Source organism: Pleurodeles waltl, chromosome 1_1, assembly GCF_031143425.1.
Source record: "Pleurodeles waltl isolate 20211129_DDA chromosome 1_1, aPleWal1.hap1.20221129, whole genome shotgun sequence".
In the NCBI taxonomy this organism is placed as follows: Eukaryota; Metazoa; Chordata; class Amphibia; order Caudata; family Salamandridae; genus Pleurodeles; species Pleurodeles waltl.
Genome location: NC_090436.1, coordinates 177,374,913 through 177,399,576, shown reverse-complemented (window position 1 = coordinate 177,399,576; position 24,664 = coordinate 177,374,913). Strand labels below are relative to the sequence as shown.

At 41.3% G+C, this 24,664-nt stretch overlaps 1 protein-coding gene across 4 annotated transcripts in view; it reads left to right on the top strand.

Annotated features, from left to right (window-relative positions):
* ATP8B1 (ATPase phospholipid transporting 8B1) overlaps nt 1-24,664 on the top strand; it is a 306,728-nt gene that overhangs the window by 96,644 nt on the left and 185,420 nt on the right. For all 4 annotated transcript variants that reach the window (XM_069220066.1, XM_069220071.1, XM_069220080.1 and 1 more), the window contains exons 3-11: nt 33-130; nt 3,207-3,320; nt 8,196-8,294; nt 8,421-8,482; nt 15,324-15,396; nt 15,490-15,560; nt 16,015-16,127; nt 20,436-20,594; nt 23,905-23,993. In XM_069220066.1, coding sequence (XP_069076167.1) covers nt 33-130; nt 3,207-3,320; nt 8,196-8,294; nt 8,421-8,482; nt 15,324-15,396; nt 15,490-15,560; nt 16,015-16,127; nt 20,436-20,594; nt 23,905-23,993 — 878 coding nt within the window. The remainder of the gene's footprint in view (nt 1-32; nt 131-3,206; nt 3,321-8,195; nt 8,295-8,420; nt 8,483-15,323; nt 15,397-15,489; nt 15,561-16,014; nt 16,128-20,435; nt 20,595-23,904; nt 23,994-24,664) is intronic.

Here is a 24,664-nt window from a genome sequence, read left to right as displayed (position 1 = left end):
TAGTTCACAATAGTGTTTTCTTGCATTTCCAGATTGCTCTTGGCAAGTTCGTGCAAATGACCCGTTCTTCTACAACCTACCAGAGTTTCAGAAAAAAACGTATTTGTGCTTAAAAAGGAGCAAATATTCAGTAAGATGACGTTTTTTTTCTTTGTGATTAAACTAATGATCATACCTCTTTCTGACCAGAAACCACATTTCTCACTTACCGCATGTTTGATTGGTTTGTTATTGTATGATTTACATTATCTGCATACGTTACACTAGCTTATTGTTAAAAAGTGGTGTCTATTAAAAGCCTTAGACTCGCAGATCATCAAATGACTCTGGACCCAGGTACATCCAGCAGTGATTGACTCGTTAACAACCTTGTTGCATTCTATGCTCTATCGTTGGTCTTCTACGCCAGAAAAGGCTTGGAGGTTATTCTTTTAGCTGCCTTTCTCCCAAGCCATGGAATCAATTGCCTTCTAATCATCAACAAAGTATTTATCTAGATTTTAGGAAAAATCTCTATACCGATCTCTTACAACATTAGTTTAGAGTGTTGTCTTTCTTACTGTTGTTGCAATTTAATGGCAGAACATCTTTTTTAGGGTAACTGTTGATCTCTATAAATTATCATTCATTCTTCATTTCAATGTGTGACCATGAAGGATATTATTAAAATAATAGAAAGGACACCCTTGATGCATATTCTAATTGAGTATTAATTGCTCCAAAGTTCTGCAAAACCACTGGACACATTCATACAAGTCTGTCTGTGCTTGGTTCTTGGATATACCCAGTATCTTAATGGTAGATGATAAGTAGCAGGAGAGTGGAGATGGGTGATCACGATCCGCTGACTTAGTTGCAAGACAAGCGTTGTACATCATCTCAAGTCCACTAAATTATCAAGATTCAGTAAAAGTACCTCTTCTTTAGAGATGTGTACATGCAGCAGGAATGCAATGAGAGGCACATGGTACATTCGTTAACAAAGCTGAAAAGAGTGAATACCTGTTGCCAAAGGACATGCAACAACTACACAGACACTTCTAGATACAATGCTGCCTTCCGTGGCACCCAGGTCACGGATGTCATTTGGATGGAAGGCAGTGGAAGGTTCTCTGCCAAGTATCACAGGACACAAAGTTCTTCTGCCTCATGAGATTTATGAAGGCAGTCACTTCTAGAGATCCTCACTGTGTGGTCATCCCTTTAGAGCCAAAGAGCCCCACATTTAGAAGAAATGCCACTTGAATGTTACTGAGATTCATAGAAAAATGTATGAACTGGAGAGTGCCACAGCTTCCATCTCCTCGTTCCAGATACTTATGGCACAATTATGGTCTCTTTTTTTTTTCTCCAGTGTACGCAATTTTATCTCTGACCAAACCTTTTGTACTGGTCTGCTCCCTCCTTTGAATTGGCTGCAGTTTTAACACAGCCACCCTAATGCATCACCAGTGGAAGACGTCCCATAGAAGACCAAACCACAGGTTCTTCAAACCACTATCATGTTGGAAGGAAAGATCAAAGGCACAATCCTCAACATCACCCTGGAACCACATTTGTAGGGTTGTTGGAAATACTAGACTATTAAAAAAAGGACTAGCAGCTTTCTTTGTTAATATCTAATGTTTAAATTTTTAGATCTTTAACAAATTAAGTAAATCCTAGCTTTTATTAAAGCACATGAAGAATTAATAAACAGCACTTTGGCGAAAGTGATGTAAGAGCTCATTCATTGCCTCTCTTCGTGGTTGTATAACCTTTAGGACTGTCCCACAATCGGTGAATTACACCAGTGAATGTCAGACAGTGTTTCAACTTATATTTTTATAAAAGTGGCGAGGAAGATGATTCATGATTTGTTTCCCCTGTGCCAGACTAATCTGGCCATGCTGTCCAGAGCATCATAGCTGGCCCTTTAAGCTTCAGAATAACATATTCTGGACCGCAGACTGAGTCCCACCTAGTTTTGAGAATGTTATCAATCCTAACCCTATTCCTCACCGACAATATTCTTGTGAGCAAAAAAAAAAAAAGAAAATTGTTTGTGGGTGGGCAAAGGAGAAAAAGATTGCATAAATTTTCTCCAACATTTGTATCAGTTGGTGGGGAACCTCTTCTAATATGTCGACGTCTGAATCACAGAAATGAAAGCCAAGTGGTTTATTGTTAATTCAATTAAAAATGTGCATTGTTTGAACCTAACCCCACACGTTATCTCCTTGTTCTCATCCATGTGATTGAACCATGTTACTTTAGGTTACGTTACTGTCATTTATTTGTATTTAATTGCTAAGATTTACATTTGTTTCATGTTAAATTACCATTTCTCTTTTTTTAAGGTACTAAAAATCTGTAATAATTCTCCTGTATTGCATTCCTTAATTTCAATTGTTAGCATTTACATGGTTTCCGTTTTGAGCATCTGAAACTCATAAAATGCCCAAGGAATATAACAAATATGCATAATCAGTTATGTTTTAATCTGTTATTATATTAAATAGCAATTCCCAAAATATTCTTTATTTTGCTTGTATCTTTAGTTGCTGAATGCTACTTGCAATAGAAACCTCAACCACTCCATTTTGTTTCAGTGAAACTGCTATACAAGATTTTAAGCTCCGGTAACTTACTGCAGCACTTAGCTGAGATGTGCATGCACAGTTTGAAATCTCAATTTGTAGGGTACACTATGTGAGTAAACATAGTCCCTGAGAGCAGTAAACAAGTGTGTCTAAGAAGAGTAAAGCATTGCCATCTCTGCTGTGCATCGGTTTCAGTCACCTTTTCCCAGCCTCTATCTTACAGGTTAGAGACTGCAGGTCATCAACACTAAATTAGATCCTCATATATAGGGTATGCTCGGAACTTTTACCAAGCACATTCAAATTGTAAGTAATTCTCACGTCTTCCTTCTAACTATCCTTGCAGTAATGAAATGATCAGGGAAGAGAATTGGTAGAGTTCGGAATTATGAAGATGACCAGAAAGATAATTGAAGAATCAGGACTTACCCTTCTCTCATGTCATAGTTTTAAATGTACTGCAAGGGCTGGTGACTAATCTGCACTCTGAGTATATCAAATTGGAATTGGGGTAAAATAGTGGTTCTTAATGTAGTTGAGGACATGTCCGATTATGTTGGACTAAAGTTGACTGAAATGTTACCATCTGGAAATACTCACTTATGTTATTTTTATTTTTAATAGGGAAATGCAATTAAGACTTCCAAATACAACCCAATCACCTTCTTACCACTGAATTTATTCGAACAGTTTAAGCGAGCAGCCAATGCTTACTTCCTTGTCCTGCTTATTCTTCAGGTAAGATTTGGATGCAGACACGCAACAGGTAGTCGCTATGATTTGAGAAACTGAATGTTCCCAGAAGTAAGAAATTGCCTTGAGTATTTAATATTAGTTAATTATACAGTATTTTTACAAGAGAAATGTTGTCAGGAAATATTATTACCCAACAAGCATCACCTTATAATATTTAATTAGATGAGAACTAAAACGATTTCTAGAGTTAGGAATTATAATGGTATCCTTGTTTTAATTTATTTTTATCCAGAGCTTGAGTACCACAATGGTATCTTGACTCTGTAGAACGTTGACATTGGATTGCAAATTAAAACGCTAACCATGACTCAGTGAGAACATTTTTTTAAAAGTTGGAAATCCGTAATTGAATAAATACTTTTCAAGAGTGTTTGTAAATCTGAGGTGGAATTGGGTTGCTTACGGTGTAAAGGAATGTTATTCCTGTTGAGGGTCAAGCAGATGAAGAGTGACTTCCTAGCCTGCAGCACCGATGGTGGGAGACCCAGAGTTAGAGCGAGGAGTAAAAGCGTTATGTCCTATTTTAGTTTTAGAGGCTATAATGTTTGCTAAAACTGTAATTCTCCATTACATAGTGTTTAAAATTGGGTTACTGGTTGACAAGGGTGTGAGCCCTGGTCAAGCAGCAACCACGGTCCTAGTCCGGGGACGGCACCAGGAACCCCAATTAACTGCTCACTCCCTGGTAGCTTGACACAGAGCAGACACGCTTAAAGTAGAGGCAGTGTGTAAAGATTTTATTCAGCACTTCGAACAGTGAAAACCCCACAGAAGAAGTTCTAGATTAGAAAAACTGTGAAATGTAATAAATAAAATAAGGCCAAAATGACAAAAGTCCAGTCGGTAGAACTGAAGTTATTGATTTTTTTTTTAAAGAATAAACTGCAATGTAGTGCCTAAAAGCATAAAGTGCCAACCGCAGCTATCTAGTCTAGCTGGACTGGGTGAACCGTAACAGTTCTGGCCGACTGTGATGAAGCGCAGATTCAATTAAAATCCTAGATTAGCTCCGCTGAAGTTTTACCATCTCAAGATTTGTGCCAAGAGTCAAATTCATAGGAAAGAAGTTTACCAGAAGCAAGGAGAGGATTGCTGGTGATGTTTAGCAGGGGTGCATGCAGCAGGCTGGATGTCGCGGATGGACAGGCTGGAGCCTGGAAGTGTTGATCCACGCGTGCGGACCATGCTTGCAACAAGGTTCTGGAGTGGAAGGGCCCGTTGACGGTGAGCCCAAAAGCTTGACTTTAAGCAGGACCTGAGAAGCGTTTCAGAGAAGGGGTCAGAAGCACATTGAAGATGGGCGCAGGAGCTGTGGGCAGCCTGTATCTCCCTAAGGCTCTGATCAGGAGGTCAGCGGATTAGCCCTTTGAGTCATTCTGGGGTCCTGGGTTTCAAGATGGGTACCAAGTCCAGACCTTCCTCTCCAGGCAAGAGGGTAGCAGGCGGCAGGTCTGCACAGCAAGACAGCAGCTCCTGCAGAGTTGCAGATCAGCAGAGTGGCAGTCCTTTCAGCGGCATGACAGTCCTTCCTGGCAGAGTATCCACAGGTCCAGAAGTGTACTACAGTGGTGGTGTCTGAAGCCCAGTATTTATACTTTGGTACCCTGGTACTGTAAGTTGGGAGAAGCTTCTAGGCAGTGTCTTTGAAGTGCAGAAAATTTTGTTAATCCCCTGCCCTGGCTCCAAGCTGGCTGGAGTGACAATACAGGGTTGTTAAGCCCTTTGTGGGTTGACAGGACACAGCCTAATCAGGTGTAAGTAAGGCTGTGTCCAGCTCCTCCCTCCCGTCCTGCCCAGGTGACCCATTAACTTGCCACTAAGTTCCCATTGTGTGTGGCTGTCGAGGAGGAATGCACCAACCCCAACTGCAAAGTACATCATTCATGTGACCACTGACAAGTTGTAGGCACTAAGGGCCAGATGTAGCAAGCAGTTTTGCTCATTCTGTGTCTATGGGAAAATGTGTTCATACATATGGCCCTAAATGGCTATGGCAAGAAACAAAAACTTTCTAAAAGTGGCATTATTTTGAATTGCAATTTAAAATATGACTTCACCTTAAGTTTATAAATTGTGATTCCGGAGACACCAGACATGAAGGGGGCATCTCTTCCCATTGGAAAGCTACACTTAGAAGATGTAATAAGTGAACTCCAATATGATCCTAAGGGAGAGATAGACCTAACAGTAGTGAAAAATTAATTGAAGAGCTCTTCGCTACCAGGGCATGTAAAACCTAACAGCACTGCCATTTGGGCTCTGTCTAATACCTACCCTAGGGGTGACTTATGTATTTAAAAAGGGAAGGTTTGGAGCTGGCAACAGGTTTAAGTTGCCGTGTCGAAATGGAAGTGTAAGCTGCACATACAGACTCTGTAATGGCAGGCATGGGACATGTTTAAAGGGGTACTTAAGTGGGTGGCAAATCCAACTATTGGCATTTAATTCATCAGCCCTGCGCACATACATTGCACTTTACTAGGGATGTATAAGTATATTAAATAAGCCATTTGGGTATAAACCACTGTTACAGTGTTTTAAGCACAGAGGGTTTGCACTTTAGCACTGGTTAGCAGTGGTAAAATGTCCAAAGTCCTAAAGCCAACAAAAACAAATTCATCAAAAATGGGAGGAGGAAGGCGAAAGGTTTGGGGATGACCCCGCAGAAAGGGCCAGGTCCAACACATAGAATACCATTAGGAATAAAGCTTAGCACCATAAATATAATTCTCTGCCTGACTGGTAACCAGGTGACGCATGGTTGAATTTAACTTCAGGTTAGTTCCTCCAAGGAAGAGGATATTACAGCAGTCAACTTAACACAAGCTGATGCTATTTATGCAAGGCGTTGGGTTTTTTCAGTTTAATAAAGTTCTATGACATGCATGACATGACCCCAAGCAAAATCTTGTTCTGATTGGCTGTTGTCTTCGGTGCATCTTGGTCAAATCAGACAGTAAATTGCGTAGCCCCTGCATAAATCTAGTTGCAGCATTAGAGAAGATTACTTCAAAAGCAAGGCTTCCATTGTTTAAAGTGTACACTGTTTCATCTAGCAAAGGAAGTGATTTGTGTGATTGAATTGTCATGGAGACCTCCGATTAAGGCTTGCCCGATCTTTGGAACATGTAACAAGAGTCTGCATTTGCTGCACTGGGGAATTGTCCGTGCGAGTTCCAGGAGGTAGAAAATAAATCATCTTTGTTACAAAGGCTGTATCTATCAATTGATGCTTCTGGCAACCAGCACTGACTCCTCAATGGTCTTTATTTATGATGCAGGAAAATAGCTTTTGTAGCTTCCACGCATTAGACAACTCCGGCAAGCATGATTTCTAAATGGATCTTAAATTCTCATGGAAAGATCACCTGAAGAGCTCCTAGAAACCCTCAGTTGTTCTCTCAAATGCTTGTATTGGAAACAAATTGAGTATCGTATTGGCACATCTTTGTTACCACTAAGAGAACCACAGTTTAGAAAGTGGCTGGTTGGTGTTATTCTCCAAAATAAGACTGAAGACCTAGTTAGCAAAGAGTCAAATCCTTGAGTTGATTTCGACCTGTTTTGTGATGAACTTTGAGTGCAAACATATTATGGTGTTATTAATATATAAACATTAGATAAACTATTTTCCCTGAGAGTAGTTGTCTGATTTTCTGAACATTTTTATATCATTTCACAAAATGACGTAAATGTACTGGGTATTCCATGTGGAGATTTGCATTCACTGAAATGTCAGCTAATGGCTTTTTGGGCTCTTTCAATTCTGCCCGCACAGGCATTACTCATGGAAATGATATCCTTACGTATTACCAGGCACCGTTATTGCTCTACAAAGAGGATGTTGTCCCTGAGTTACGAAATTTGAAAGAGGCATGAATAGTGGAGATTGTCGTGGAAGGAAGTGTAGACTGCTGCATCACACGTGTGGTGGGCTAGTGGTGTGATGAGTAATGCCTAGCAGACTGTAGCTGGGACCTAAGGGATTGTTTGTACAGAGTAGTGCCGACAATGGAAATAGAAGATTTTTGTGCTATAGAACTGTTGTGATGAGTAACTTCATGATTATCAGCATGTTCAAGAGAGCCACCAAGTTGTGTGTATGATAAATACTAGCTCTTCCAATCACACTTGTTCATTTTCTTAGAGATGTAAATAACCTGTCTTACTCTCTCTGAATTTAATGGTTACTTTTGAAGGATAGAATTTTGAGTTGGCCTTGTTAGAAACGCGTATCACAGTTAGAGGTCAGCGGCAAGCATTAAACTAAAAAAGCCATCTTGACTGCCGGCTCTATAGGCAAGACTCTGGGGCTGATGGGAAAAGTAGATGCAGTGTTAGCATTGGTGGACTTACTGAACAGAGCAATAGGAGTCCTAAAGGACTGCATAAGAGTCTACCATTCTTGGTGCCATGAAGCATGCAATCCTCACTTCTGATGCCCCACCCCAATAATAGCTTCTTCCCACCCTCCATGCAGTTTCTTCCCTTCTTCATCACCAGCACCATCCTTGAATTGTTTCCAGTTCAGTGTCTTTCCCGCTAACTACTGCCTGTATAATGTCACAGGTAGACTGGGTATGAGTAATTGGGGATCGTTGCTGGTGACCTAGAGTAACTATCAATCAGTAAGGTGACTCATGCATTGTGACATCCTTTAAACCTGTACCCAGCCCACAATCCTCAAACACACTGGTTTCCGTGTGCAAAAATTAAATGTATTGGTCTCACGTAACCTTAGGCATGGACTGCACATGTATTTATTAGTTTGTTAATCCTAATTAACCTGTGTTGTTAATGTGTTGCATTAAAACTTTGTACAATATAGATTGTTCTTTTATTTCCATTATCTTTTAGGCTATTCCGGAAATCTCATCTGTGTCCTGGTCCACAACCTTGATACCTTTGTTGCTGGTGCTTTCGATAACTGCCATCAAAGATCTTGTCGACGACATAGTATGAAGCTTTTATCAGTGTTTATGAACTGCTTTCTGCATAAAGTTATGTTGTGAAATATGACATTTTTTTAAAGTTGGATTGCAGAAATCGTTAACTTTTTTTTTTTGTATAATGCATCTTTAGGCCCGTCATCGAATGGATAATGAAATCAACAACAGGTCATGTGAAGTTATTGCGGATGGCAGGTATGAACATATTCGAGGTATCCGCCAATATAATGTTATTATTGGTGCATAATAAATGTTAGTGCAATTGTTGATGTTTTTCATATGTACTTGTTGTATACTATATAAGGAAATGCTGTGTGTTTCCTTTGCATACTAAAATGTTGTTTAACACAATGAAGACTGCCCTGTTGGTATATGAAGGTTAAAAAGTAGCCAAAAGGATTGCATTGTCTATAGAATGCATATAGGAGATAGAGTGGACTGTGACAAACTGCATAGTGATTCTTATTTTTAGGTTAAAATTGTGCCTCATATGTTCCAATGGAAGCACTCCCTAGAAACTGTAATGGTTCATTAATTATCCAGTAGCATGAGGTGAGAAAGCAATGTTCCACTATGCGGCCAAAACCCACTCTATATATATTTTAAAGAAGTAGTAAAATCACGTCTTGAGGATAGCTGAACTATAAAGCCATACCTTGAAAGAGAAGCCCTCTGGCACCCATTCGTGATGGGTGTGTATCCTGTAGGTAGAGATGGCAAAGTAATGAAAATAGGGGTTCGATGGCATCTGTCGCTGTAGATACGCATGTTCTGCAATAGCTCGCCATCTGGTGTTGGGCCGGAGTGTTACAAGTTGTTTTTCTTCGAAGAAGTCTTTCGAGTCACGGGACCGAGTGACTCCTCCTTTTGTCTCCATTGCGCATGGGCGTCGACTCCATCTTCGATTGTTTTTTTTCCGCCATCGGGTTCGGACGTGTTCCTGTCGCTCCGAGTTTCGGAACGGAAAAAATAGTTAATTTCGGAAGATTTTCGTCGGTATTGTTGCGTTCGGGATCGGCGTACTTAGATTCCACACCGCATCGAAGATCGAAGAGCTCCGGTGCCCTTCGGGGTAGTTTTTCGATCCTCCGTCGGGGCCTGGTCGGCCCGACCGCGTGCTGAAGAACGCCGATGGAACGGACCCCGTTCCGTTTCTGCCCCAAATGCCACAATAAATACCCCTACACAGACCAACACTTGGTCTGCAACCTGTGCCTGTCACCTGAGCACAGCGAAGACACCTGCGAAGCCTGTCGTGCGTTCCGGTCCCGAAAAACACTCCGAGACCGTCGAGCCAGAAGACTTCAAATGGCGTCCGCACCGACAGCCCAACGGGAGTTCGAGGAACAAGAAGAGGAAGGTACCTTCTCGATCCAAGACTCAGACTCCGAAGGATTCGACGATCCACAAACCGTGAGTAAGACGTCGAAAACCACACAAAGAAACATTTACAAGGCCCAGGGGACGCCACTGCCACCAGGCCATGGCTCGACCCATAAATTCGGTGACCGACCGTCGGCACCGAAAAAGGCCCAAACAGTGCCGAGATCGTCCGACTCCGGTCGAGACACCGGCACGCAGCCTTCTCGGGACCGAGAAAGTGCTGGAGACAAGCCTCGACACCGAGATGCCGGTGTGGACACGGCTCGACGCCGAGACAGCGGCACCGAAACAGATCGACGCCGAGAGGTTTCGGCCCCGAAAAGGAAAAAAGTCACCTCGGAGCCGAAAAAACACGCAGACAAAGTTTCGATGCCGAAACAAACTGCAAGCGATCCGGCTTCAGGCTCTTATACAGAAGAGCACTCGCTAACCTCCCAAATGCAAAAGCATAGGTTTGAGGAAGAGCTACAAGCAACTGATGTGGACCATACGCAAAAGCGTATCTTCATTCAGCAGGGGACAGGAAAAATAAGCACCCTTCCCCCCATTAGGAGAAAGAGAAGGTTGGAGTTCCAGACGGAACAAGCACCACAACCAAAAGTGGTGAAAAGAGTTACACCACCACCCTCTCCTCCGCCCGTGATTAACGTTTCACCAGCACAAACGCCATCACACTCCCCAGCTCACACCACCATGAGCCAGGGTGACCAAGATCAGGACGCATGGGACCTATACGACGCCCCAGTGTCAGATAACAGCCCGGAGGCATACCCTACAAAACCATCTCCACCAGAAGACAGCACCGCGTACTCTCAGGTGGTGGCTAGAGCAGCACAATTTCACAACGTAAGCCTCCACTCAGAACAGGTCGAGGATGATTTCTTGTTCAACACACTCTCCTCCACCCACAGCTCCTACCAAAGCCTGCCTATGCTCCCTGGTATGCTCCGGCACGCAAAAGACATATTTAAGGACCTGGTCAAAAGTAGGGCAATCACACCAAGGGTGGAAAAAAAGTATAAACCGCCTCCTACGGACCCGGTTTTCATCACAACACAGCTGCCACCAGACTCTGTTGTTGTAGGAGCAGCTAGGAAAAGGGCCAACTCTCACACATCTGGAGATGCACCACCCCCAGATAAAGAAAGCCGCAAGTTCGATGCAGCTGGTAAGAGAGTCGCAGCACAAGCTGCAAACCAGTGGCGCATCGCGAACTCCCAGGCACTACTTGCGCGCTATGACAGAGCCCACTGGGACGAGATGCAACATCTCATTGAACATCTGCCCAAAGACTTCCAAAATAGGGCAAAACAAGTGGTTGAGGAGGGACAGACCATCTCCAACAACCAGATACGTTCCTCCATGGACGCTGCAGATACAGCTGCACGGACAATTAATACATCTGTAACTATCAGAAGGCATGCATGGCTCCGAACGTCTGGATTTAAACCAGAGATTCAACAAGCAGTTCTCAATATGCCTTTTAATGAAAAAGAACTGTTCGGTCCAGAAGTGGACACAGCGATTGAGAAACTCAAAAAAGATACGGACACTGCCAAAGCCATGGGCGCACTCTACTCCCCGCAGAGCAGAGGGAATTACAGCACATTCCGTAAAACGCCCTTTCGAGGGGGGTTTCGGGGTCAAAGCACACAAGCCAGCACCTCACAAGCAACACCGTCCACTTACCAGGGACAGTATAGAGGAGGTTTTCGGGGACAATATAGAGGAGGGCAATTCCCTAGAAATAGAGGGAGATTTCAAAGCCCCAAAACCCCTACTACTAAACAATGACTCACATGTCACTCACCCCCTCCACACAACACCAGTGGGGGGAAGAATAGGTCATTATTACAAAGCATGGGAGGAAATCACTACAGACACTTGGGTTCTAGCAATTATCCAACATGGTTATTGCATAGAATTTCTACAATTCCCTCCAAACATACCACCAAAAGCACAAAATTTAACAACACACCATTCCAATCTCCTGGAGATAGAAGTGCAGGCACTATTGCAAAAGAATGCAATCGAATTAGTGCCAAACACACAAATAAACACAGGAGTTTACTCACTGTACTTTCTGATACCAAAGAAGGACAAAACGCTGAGACCAATCCTAGACCTCAGAGTAGTGAACACTTTCATCAAATCAGACCACTTCCACATGGTCACACTACAAGAAGTATTGCCATTGCTAAAACTGCACGACTACATGGCAACTTTAGACCTCAAGGATGCTTATTTCCATATACCAATACACCCATCGCACAGGAAATACCTAAGGTTTGTATTCAAAGGAATACATTACCAATTCAAGGTACTGCCTTTCGGATTAACAACCGCACCAAGAGTCTTTACCAAATGTCTAGCAGTAGTCGCAGCACACATAAGAAGGCAGCAAGTACATGTGTTCCCATATCTAGACGACTGGCTAATCAAAGCCCATTCGTTAATAGAGTGCTCAAATCACACAAATCATATCATACAAACCCTCTTCAAACTAGGGTTCACCGTCAATTTCACAAAATCCAAAATTCTGCCACGCAAGGTACAACAATACCTGGGAGCCATAATAGACACATCCAAAGGAGTAGCCACTCCAAGTCCACAAAGAATTCAAAATTTCAACACCATCATACAACGCATGTATCCAACACAAAAGATACAGGCAAAGATGGTATTACAACTCCTAGGCATGATGTCATCATGCATAGCCATTGTCCCAAACGCAAGACTGCACATGAGGCCCTTACAACAATGCCTAGCATCACAGTGGTCTCAAGCACAGGGTCACCTCCTAGATCTGGTGTTAATAGACCGCCAAACTTACCTCTCGCTTCTGTGGTGGAACAACATAAATTTAAACAAGGGGCGGCCTTTCCAAGACCCAGTGCCACAATACGTAATAACAACAGATGCTTCCATGACAGGGTGGGGAGCACACCTCAATCAACACAGCATACAAGGACAATGGAACGTACATCAAACAAAACTGCATATCAATCACCTAGAACTTCTAGCAGTTTTTCAAGCACTAAAAGCTTTCCAACCAATAATAGTTCACGAATACATTCTCGTCAAAACAGACAACATGACAACAATGTATTATCTAAACAAGCAGGGAGGGACGCACTCCACGCAGTTAAGCCTGCTAGCACAAAAAATTTGGCATTGGGCAATTCACAACCAAATTCGCCTAATTGCACAGTTTATACCAGGGATACAAAATCAACTCGCAGACAATCTCTCTCGAGATCACCAACAGGTCCACGAATGGGAAATTCACCCCCAAATACTGAACACTTATTTCAAACTCTGGGGAACACCTCAGATAGACTTGTTTGCGACAAGGGAGAACGCAAAATGCCAAATCTTCGCATCCAGATACCCACACAAACAATCCCAAGGCAATGCCCTATGGATGAACTGGTCAGGGATATTTGCTTACGCTTTCCCTCCTCTCCCTCTCCTTCCTTACCTGGTAAACAAACTCAGTCAAAGCAAACTCAAACTCATATTGATAGCACCAACTTGGGCAAGGCAACCCTGGTACACAACGCTGCTAGACCTATCAGTGGTACCCTGCATCAAATTGCCCAACAGGCCAGATCTGTTGACACAGCACAACCAAAAGATCAGACACCCAGATCCAGCATCGCTAAATCTAGCAATCTGGCTCCTGAAATCCTACAATTCGGGCACTTACAACTTACCCAAGAATGTATGGAAGTCATAAAACAAGCAAGAAGGCCATCCACCAGGCACTGCTATGCAAGTAAATGGAAGAGGTTTGTTTGCTACTGCCATATTAATCAAATACAACCATTACACACAACTCCAGAACATGTAGTGGGTTACTTGCTTCACTTACAAAAATCTAACCTAGCTTTCTCTTCCATTAAGATTCACCTTGCAGCAATATCTGCATACCTGCAAACTACCTATTCAACTTCCCTATATAAAATACCAGTCATTAAAGCATTCATGGAGGGCCTTAGGAGAATTATACCACCAAGAACACTACCTGTTCCTTCATGGAACCTAAATGTTGTCCTAACTAGACTTATGGGTCCACCTTTTGAACCCATGCACTCCTGCGACATACAGTTCCTAACCTGGAAGGTGGCATTTCTCATCGCCATTACTTCCCTGAGAAGAGTAAGCGAGATTCAGGCGTTTACTATACAGGAACCTTTTATACAACTACACAAAAATAAAGTCGTCCTAAGGACCAATCCTAAATTTTTGCCGAAGGTTATTTCACCGTTCCATCTAAATCAAACAGTGGAACTTCCAGTGTTCTTTCCACAGCCAGATACCGTAGCTGAAAGGGCACTACATACATTAGATGTCAAAAGAGCATTAATGTATTACATTGACAGAACAAAGAACATCAGAAAGACTAAACAACTCTTTATTGCATTTCAAAAACCTCACGCAGGAAACCCAATTTCAAAACAAGGTATAGCCAGATGGATAGTTAAATGCATCCAAATCTGCTACCTTAAAGCTAAACGACAGCTGCCCATTACACCAAGGGCACACTCAACCAGAAAGAAAGGTGCTACCATGGCCTTTCTAGGAAACATCCCAATGCAAGAAATATGTAAGGCAGCCACATGGTCTACGCCTCACACATTCACCAAGCACTACTGTGTAGACGTGTTATCCGCACAACAAGCCACAGTAGGTCAAGCTGTATTAAGGACATTATTTCAGACTACTTCCACTCCTACAGGCTGATCCACCGCTTTTGGGGAAATAACTGCTTACTAGTCTATTGCAGAACATGCGTATCTACAGCGACAGATGCCATCGAACTGAAAATGTCACTTACCCAGTGTACATCTGTTCGTGGCATCAGTCGCAGTAGATTCGCATGTGCCCACCCGCCTCCCCGGGAGCCTGTAGCAGTTTGGAAGTTACCTTCAATTATTTATATATGTATCATCTCAACCTTAAATAGGTGCATACTTAGTCACTCCATTGCATGGGCACTATTACTACAATTCAACTCCTACCTCACCCTCTGCGGGGAAAAACAATCGAAGATGGAGTCGACGCCCATGCGCAATGGAGACAAAAGGAGGAGTCACTCGGTCCCGTGACTCGAAAGACTTCTTCGAAGAAAAACAACTTGTAACACTCCGGCCCAACACCAGATGGCGAGCTATTGCAGAACATGCGAATCTACTGCGACTGATGCCACGAACAGATGTACACTGGGTAAGTGACATTTTCATTTTGCCGCATGGATCATTTTGGATTTGCATAATGAGGGTTATTCTGCCATTTAGGAGTTGGGTCTAAAACATTTTTTGTCAACACATGGTCCTCAAATTAAGCAGAGGCAGATGACATCTGTACACTGCCTTATCAACACTAGCGCAACAAAGTAACATTTTTAAGGAATGACTGCCGGCTTGACCCTATTCTGTGATCCATAACTCTGTGTGTCCAGTGTGCCACATTTTGGAATATTTTAGAATTTGTCTAAACTCTGGTGTTTGTGGTTATAAATACCTGGACCTTTACATTCACAAACATGATTATACCGATTCATAAAAGGCAGCAAATATTACAACTTGGAGATTCTGGCAGTATAAAGTGTCATACAAGTGCTCTACTGATTGTAGTTAATGATTTTCAGATTCAGAAAAACCAAATGGAAGCATATAAAAGTGGGAGAAATTATTCGGCTGAAGAAAAACGACTGCATTCCTGTAAGTAAATTATTTGTTGCTTGGCTTTTGAGAGTTTGGGACTTGGATTTTCGAAAAGTCATGATATATTACTTTATCTATTTTCATGGATAGGCTGATATTCTCTTGCTAACCAGCTCAGAACCGAACAGCCTCTGTTATGTAGAAACCGCAGAACTGGATGGGTGAGTTTGAGATAAAATGTTCACAAAATATTTATTTGCTGTTATTGTATTTTGGGTGGTGGGGGGTAGATTCAGAAGATGTTTTGTGTGGCACGAGTTTAGTTTACACAAAATGTTTTATCCCTAACTATACTTCTGCAGTGATGGCCTATGTTTAGCTTCCTCCACTTGTGTGCAACCTCTTTTAATTAAGAGTTTTTGTCAGATAACCCCTTCATTTTCAAAGGGACCCTGTTTGATTCCTTTTGTTTGGTCCCAGTCCTTTATTTCCAAAATATTGATTTCATTGCAAATTAAAGTTTTGTTAACATACTTATAGATCACATGGACTCTCAAAAGCGTCTTGGTACTTTTAGCCATTATGAACGGCTTGCGTCTTACATTCAGTCAAGTCTTTTATTTCACTTTACTGTCCACTATATCTAATTGTTTTCTGAATTTTTATTTTTTGTAGAGAAACAAATCTGAAGTTCAAAATGTCTTTAGAAGTGACAGATAGGTTGCTCAAGGAAGATGGTGATGCAGATGGATATATTAAAGAAGAAAAAAACTTGGCCGATTTTGATGGTTTGTAAGACCATACACTTTATCATGTTGTGTGTGACTGGTCTGTATATTTTACAAGTAGTGATAATAATGTGATTATGAACTTTAGCAAATTGAGGAATTAATAGTAGCATTTTTATAAATCTAGCAAGAGCTCAGTCCACTGAGGCAGGTTCACAAACACCTAAACATGGTTGGATAAAAGGTAAACTAAATGAACAGACTAAAGAACATAAATGTCTCTGTGGGATGACAACTGTGGCACAAGTAATTATTCCTTTTCTAAATTGTTATTCTGCTTCGCTTTTTTTTAATTGGTGGGCATCACTTTATTCTGAGTGAAAACATATGACTAGCCTTTCTGTATTTGGGACATGGCGTTTACCATGGCAGCTGGGTGTAAAGTGAAGTCATAGGTACTTGAAATAAAATGCCTCTTTTGCAGCTGAATAACAGTCCTGGAATGAGCATCAAAATACATACTGAACTGTCAAGATTTTCTGTGCTTGGATTTTCCATAGGTTTTCCACACCCTGCAAATGTGCCGAACATTTAGGCTTGATTCAGAATTAGAAGGAACACCCTCCATTACTATGTAAAATCTGTGGTGGTCATTGACGTACCTGCATTAGAGGTCCGTGTAGTGACCCTTTGTGGCAGACAATGCGTATAGGACTACATGTTTGGGTGCCATACAGTAAAAATGGAGGAAAAAAGTGTACGAGGGGAGAGCAGCATGAGGACTTAGGCCATCCTGGTGTGGCAGGAGCAGCCTGCCCTGAGGCATTTGCCGTTGTGAATCCAACAGTTGTTTGAGTGATTACACTCCCAAGGAATAGGTGCTTTCCCATAGGAGCCTTGGTGAATGGAGGCAAATTTTGCAGTTGCCCAGGCAAACCCAACAGTAAGTGCCTGAAGGGCACAATGCATAGAGGTGCGCCTTTTTGAGGTCTCTTACCAATCTTGTCAGTAACTGACCTAGAAGGGATGAAGCACTGCCAATGAGGTGGAGGGAGACCTTACAGGGTGAATAATAAAAAGCACTAGCTGGAGTTTAGGTGACTAAACATACATGCACAAGTGACTTTAGAACTGACTGCCTAAGCTGTTGACCATAGGTTTATGATTGAGATGAATTCACGTTTAGTTTTATTTTGATGCAGATATATTCAGTCTATGCCTAATTGCAATATTATTTTTATCAGTGCAACACTTAGTGATTCTGATGTGTGGCATGAGAATGCATATACATACACGCACAACTGGGATTAAGTTTACAACAAAATACATTCATTTCTTGGGGTAATATTGGTTAAAGTTATTGGTTAATTTACTGTTTCATAAAACACCTAAAGTAATCCTTTGGTACTAAGTAGCCCAAGCAGTGCTGCTGCATCTGAAGTACTATTTGATAAGGCTCCTCATCCCTAGAGTATATACTTTAAGTACATTTGCCTCTTAATTCATAGACCAATAGTTGTGCCATTTATGTCTACAGTTGTTATATTAAAAATATGCCTCATCAAATTAATAAGCATTGGCAATGCCAATAGATTTGGCTTTAAAAGAATGCTGTATGGTAATGTGAAGCATTACAAGTAAATAGTGTAGGCATTAATATGTATTTGTGTGGAAGCAAAGACCTCTAGAATAATATTGGTGTTAATTATAAAGTTAGATTGCAGTTTTACTGTCAAGCAAGACCTAAAAATCAGTGTAGCTTAATGACTGCCCTCCTCTCCTCTGTGTTGCTGCTAGAGAAAATTCAACATAATACATTATCTGTGATGTTTTACAGTATTAAAATGTCGTTTGTGTGCCCCTGAAAGTTCAACCTCATCCAGCTGGATAAATAAAATGACCTCAGCTGCAGTGGAAAGCAAGCACCTTTTTGTGGAAGTACACACTGTCTACCCAATGAAAACATTTATAGTGGGCTCCCAACGGGGCCTGAGCCAAAGTCCCTCTCCATTGGTGCTCACATAATTGTCAGGCAGCATCTGCGCTGTCACGCCTAACCATAAAAACGATTAAAACATTTAATGATGGTTCATGTTGTATTTACGTTGTTGAAAATAGTTATTCTTACCTTATCAATTAGAAATTCGGTCCCATTATTTTTAATCTTTGAGTTGGTGTATTGTAATTTATTGCTTTCTATTACCCAGTTAAGGTTTTTTGTGTTTGCCTAAAAGGAAGTTTATTGCAGCATTAGTCTCAAAATTTAAACTCTCCAGGTTCTGTCACTGAGTAACACAAATAAACCAAGTTTAAAAACAAAACTAAGTTATTGCAATGCTTTTGCTTGCCTGTAAATACAAACAGACTGGGGAAATTATGCTAATGCTGTGTTTTCAACCTGGTGATGAAAACTGCTGTCAGAAAAGCATTAGCATGCAAATATCAATCTTGGGTCTAACAAGTGAAGAGTTTACCAGATCACATCTAAAAACACAAATACTAAAATGGATGACCTGGCCAATACAACCGCCTCTTTCAAGCCATTGATTTACTAGTCCCTAATAATCAGGAACGTCCACTGCAATGGAATCCAGCACAAACAAGCATTTACAATGCATCGGGTCTCGCATTTGCTCATGTTAGAGGTGATCGCGTTGTAAACTCCTAACCCGAATTTTCACCTATCGGGCAAAAGTGCATTTATGTACATAACCCGAAAAAGTGAAATCAAGTACGTAAAGCGCTCGACTTCTGCCAAGTGAGATCGGGCTCGTAAATTAGAGAAAAAAAAGTCCACGAGCCCGATGGAAAACAGCGAGCCTCGCATGTTTTCTGTACTTGGTCGCTGCGCTCGAGGAGGGCTAGCCACTGGAAAAGGCATGCCATATGCGTGCCTTCGACTAATGAAAGCAAGCGGATTTTATTAAGGAAGCCCACCAACCAATAAAAAACACTGAGATGAAGTTGACAGGCTCCGAGCCCTTTTATAAATATAAAAGAGTCTCCCTGCGAAACGCATGCGCGAGCGCATGCAACGCAGGCTCGACCCTAAAAAGGGACCCTAACTCCCAGCAGCGGGTCTTTTTATATGGGTTCCAAGTGACAGTAAAACCACAGCATGAACGTCTTCGTACCAAAACAGGGTCTATGAATTGCAGCACTTTATATATTATGTAACTATGACTATTACAAATGGACTTCATAAATTCCTTCAGTTTTGCGGAAATTCAGAAGAATGATGAAAAAAACAGCCTTTCTGCTAAATCTGTGGTATTTACATGACTCGACACTTGTTCTCCTGTGCTTGTCTGTAATTTCCCATTTGTGACCTGGACATTTAGTTGCACATGTTCTACATATATCACTATGCTGCCAAGCTCTGTGAATTGAGCTTTTTGCTGACACCTTGTGTCCTTCCTGTCACCAAGACGGGCTTAAGATTCCATTTTCCTGAAGTGAATAACATACATGCCATTAAATGTAATAATAGTAACATCTTATATATACAACACTTAAAAGACAGCACTTCAGTATTAAGAAGTTTTTAAAACAAGTTATTATACTTTGTAGTTCACTCTTAGTTCAAATGAAAAAAAAATACTTTTATTCTTTCATTTTCCGAATGCACCCAGAATGAGGGAAAAGCTGTTACTGCTAATAAATGGGCACCTTGCATGCATGTTGTCTTTTAAATAAAGATGGATGCAAGTGGTGTAATGCAGTTGTATAATAAATCTAAGATTTCAGTTTGTCTTGTAATAAAAAAGACTCTAAATTGTTGTTTTACTTGTTGTTCTTGTACTATTTTAACAGCACCCCACTGCTACATGGATTTAATTTTAGATACTAATATAGCAGCTGATACGGTGTGGATGGTCCATATTTAGTGCTCCTGTCTGATTGACATTTGCTCTTTATGCTTGGCTATCAGCTTTCCTGCTGAGGAAACCAGTCTCTCTTGTTTTTTTACCCAACAGTGTTGTGTGAGCGCCGTGGACGGTATATAAACTGTTGCATTTAGTTTTTACATTGTGGAAGTTAATATTTATTTTCTCTATTATATAAGTTAGACACTTAGGGCCTGATTCTAACTTTGGAGGACGGTGTTAAACCGTCCCAAAAGTGGCGGATATACCACCTACCGTATTACGAGTTCCATAGGATATAATGGACTCGTAATACGGTAGGTGGTATATCCGCCACTTTTGGGACGGTTTAACACCGTCCTCCAAAGTTAGAATCAGGCCCTTAGTAATTTTAATGTTGCTATCCCTAATTAGAATGATGCTTTTGGAATGGTATTAGTAGCTTTTTAACAATAATTAACATTTGATTACAGGAAAAAATATTGCTTTTGTTTTGTATTAGGTGTGGTTGAGTGTGAAGAGCCCAATAACCGACTAGACCGATTTATTGGCACTCTACACTGGAAGAACAGGAGCTATGGCTTGGATGCGGATAAAATATTACTGCGTGGCTGCACAATCAGGAACACAGAGGTCTGTCATGGGCTTGTGCTCTTTGCAGGTATGGGCACTACCAAGTTGCAGTTAATTTATGTTAAGTTTAGAATTTTTATTTTTGCCTTTCTATTGTGCCTTTGTTTTTCATTATAAATTAGAAATATGCTGTTGGATTGTACACTTCATTTAATTTTAAACGTTTAGATATGGATGGATATTTACCTTTTGTTCGACATTAGCCAAATGTAAGCTGTGAATTTTTCTCCTTTCCTAAATATTTAAAAAAATAATTGCACCAGTATGCAATATATATGTGTGCAGCAACCCAATATCTTTTTTTCTGTCTGTTAAATACATCAACATCTCAGTTAGACAATGTCTGTCATTTATAGCGTTCAGCTCTTTCTTTTATTGCCTTACTCAGATCTGCATTTGTCGTAGTTGGGAACAATGCCCAAAACATCATGTGCAACACCCTCTTTATATTCATGGAGGTATTTACGTTCATCTTCAGTCATATAATTTGCCTGCAGCATTGTGCTAAACATCCTATGATATTTGGAAAGTGTCTTTCTTCGCAGACTTATCATGCTCTAGTGAGCTCTACCATTTGCCTTAACCCCAATATGCACCACACCAAAAATCAATCCATATTGTGGTTTGCCAAGAACCTCAAAACCACAGGGTTGCTCATTGCTAATAAGTGCAAATTAGCATGAAACGTGTGCAAGGATAGCACACACTATCTGTTTCATCACTAGGGTGCAAAACTTGTTTTATTGTATCAATCAGAATGCACTGGGAGAGCTGTTGCAGACACAAGGATGTTTCTTCCCTTTGTCCACTGTTTAGATTCCATAGATGGTGGCTTGATTTTCAATTTCAATGTTCTCATGGCCTTCTTACGGCCATTTGTCTTAGAGTTCATACTGCAGTGCATGGCTTTGATCAGCTTCAACAATTCCTTTTCTCCTTTACTAAATTCATGTTTATTTTGTGCCACCTTACCATTGGACTTCTTGAAGGTATCTTGGTAGATGGATCTAGGAATAGAGAAACGCTGCCCTCCCCTCTTTTCTTGGGTTCAATGATTGTGATTTACCCATAGTTTCCAGTTTTCGTATTTCATCTTCAGATATGACTTTTGAGAACTTAACTCAATTCTCTGATGCAGAAATAACTTACTTGCCGGGCCCCTTTTACCCAGTGGGATTCTTGCAGAAAGTGCCCACTCGTTGGTATGCATCCTCCCTCAAGGTCTTCCATAGCTAGCCCTAGTAACCAGACCACATAAGTTACTTTCTACCGCTGTGCTTATGCCATAGAGAACAACCATTGTTTACTTTGTTTCTTCCTATAGTATCTATCAGTTAATTCAAGTGCTACTCATAGGTACCTTAACTCTCAAAGGAAATGGACAATCTGGCTGCTATAACGCTGCCATTTTCTGGCATGTGGTGGCAGCGAGAGGAGGCAGAAACTAAGTGCATGCAAATGGCAGTGGGATTGCAAATTGGTGTTTAGGGGTTCTAACCCAGTACCTCTTCATGTACCCATTTAGTAGACTGTTATCAGCTACTTGCAATACTGGTGTGAAGTGGAGCTAGTGGTATACCAGTGTGTAAAGGTCTGGCTGACAGCACACAGTGATTCTTTTATCTGCCAACAAAGGATAAGGACAAAAACACATTGAAGTAGTCATCTTATTTTTTTCCATATGTTCCTGAGTTGTTTTTCTGTATCCAAAGCTGAAGTGTAGCTGAAGATCCTATTAGGAGTGTCATTTGGAGTTTTAATGCTGAGGAGAAAAACTAATGAAGTTACATTGGTGGGGTAGTTGCAGAGCATGTTATATTTTAAGTCCAGATTGTACACAATTATTAGGCCCACTGATAACTTCTGAGAAGTCATGCAGCTGCAGTGTCATGTCTTACCATGCAGGATCCATGGACCCGGACTTAACTTGCGCCTGACCATTGGTCCACGTGGTCCTACGGAGCGCACTCCCTTAATGGGGATGGGCCACAGTTAGGAATTACTGGTTCCCTACTGATGTAAGTGACTGGTTATTTTTCCCGAAACTCTCTGGTTAAGAGTAACCTATATACTTCGATTAAGAAGGCACACTTGGCCTTTATGATTAGGAGATACACGTAGTCATCTAGGTCCTGAAGAAGCATCACTGGACCCGTATGGGCCACCAGGATGCGAAACATGTTGACCCATGAAAGGGTTGGTTTGGAAACTGCCCAACCTCCCTCCCATTTATTCTTTCTAATATAGAGTGATTGACCATTATCTCTGTTTCACTCTCTTGACTATATATATTTTTTAATCTTGGTCCCTACCTTCCACCTGGTCTAATAAATCGTTTACCCGTTGGAGGTTCTGAGAGCCAATTTTAACCATTTCCTATTTTTGATCTCCTTTTTTGCCTACTCATTCCTGGGGTCACGGCACCATCATTGTAAAAGATCTCCAGCAAAGAGCCCCCCCCCCACTTGGGGTGGTGCCCGTCAGACATTGCAGTGCCGGTCTGACGAGGAGCTATACCGATGATGAAGCATGACATCCTCATGGATGTGTGAGGTTTTTTGCTCCTAACTTTTAGGACCCCCCCATGTGTTCCTTTCTTTCTACTTGGAACAGTGTATCATATATTTTTCACATGTCATGTCACACATCTAGTCCCAGTTTCCTAACACTCAATCCAGAATTTGAAGACTAAAGTCTGTGTTTTCCTCAGTATGTTTCACACATTTTGTGGTACATCTGTTGTAGACTATTTTGAAAGGAACCGTGTACTATATCTGCATAGCTATCAGTACCTTGACATGTGCCACCTTCCTAAGCAGGTCACACAAGCTGTCTGCAGGTTACTTTGCACAATCTGCTTGTCCTGAAGGGGCATCTTTGAGTGCCCTCAGGATGGGCATATGCTGACGTAGTGACACAAAATTGACGAAAGAACATGAAAACGTATAAGGCATTTTTGTACACCCCCTATGCATCAAAATGCAACTCTAATTCACAGCATCTGATGGGCGCATACAAGTCCAAGACCTTCTGCAATCTGCAGCATCTGGTGGGAAGGCTGCAAAAAGGTGGGTGAGCATTAGTGCTTAGGAAGTGGTATCTCTGCTTGCTCACACATGAGTACATGCTGCTCACCAAGAGGAATCGGTGTGTAGTGTGCTCTGTACACTTTATTTAATCGCTAAAGGCACTGTTTTATGTCACATTGCTAGGTTCCCAAGGCTGTTCATCAATTGGTTATAGAAAAGAACTGAAAAGAGGACTGCATTTGTTTATACTATATTGCTATAATGAGCAATTGACACATAATGCATAGTATTTATATTTTCTTTTTTTAGGTGCTGACACGAAAATCATGAGAAATAGTGGCAAAACTAGGATGAAACGGACCAAAATTGACTATCTGATGAATTACATGGTGTATATGGTAAATACAGTAAACTAAGCAAATACATGTGTTAATCTAATGCCCTGTGATTCTACCTGCTTACTTTGCTTTGAAACCTTTCTTTAATGGGAGATTTTACCTTGCCTATACTTTCTGTCTATGCTGACAGTCCACTATGAAAATTTCTGATTTGCTGTAGAGCCCATCTCCAGGGGTCAGTTTTCCAAGATGGGAAAGGATCACCTCATATTTGCTGGGGGTTAAGTGGAAGGGCTTTCTCTATAGGAAATAATATGTTAGATGGCATGTGTGGCTGTAGATACACATGCTTTGGATAAGTCCACCATCTAGTGTTGGGTCTGTAGTGTTGCAAGTTGTTTTTGTTCGGAGAATCTTTTTGAGTCACAAATTCGAGTGACTCCTCATCTCAGTGACACTGTGCATGGACTTCGAGTCCTTAGTTAGATTGTTTTTCCAAAGACAGGTGAGGTAAGGAGTGAATAGAGTAAAGAAAAGGTAATGTCCATGCAGTGTATATACAATAGTTATATAAGAATGTAACTAACAATGTTAACTGAGTTTGTTTTGAAGCCAAAGTTGGCCTTCTGCATTGTGTTCCGGTCAGACTTGCATCACTCCAAGTGTAAGCAAAAAGATTTCTTGGACAAATCATACTGTGGTCATTGACATTATACTCTTCAGAGGTAGAC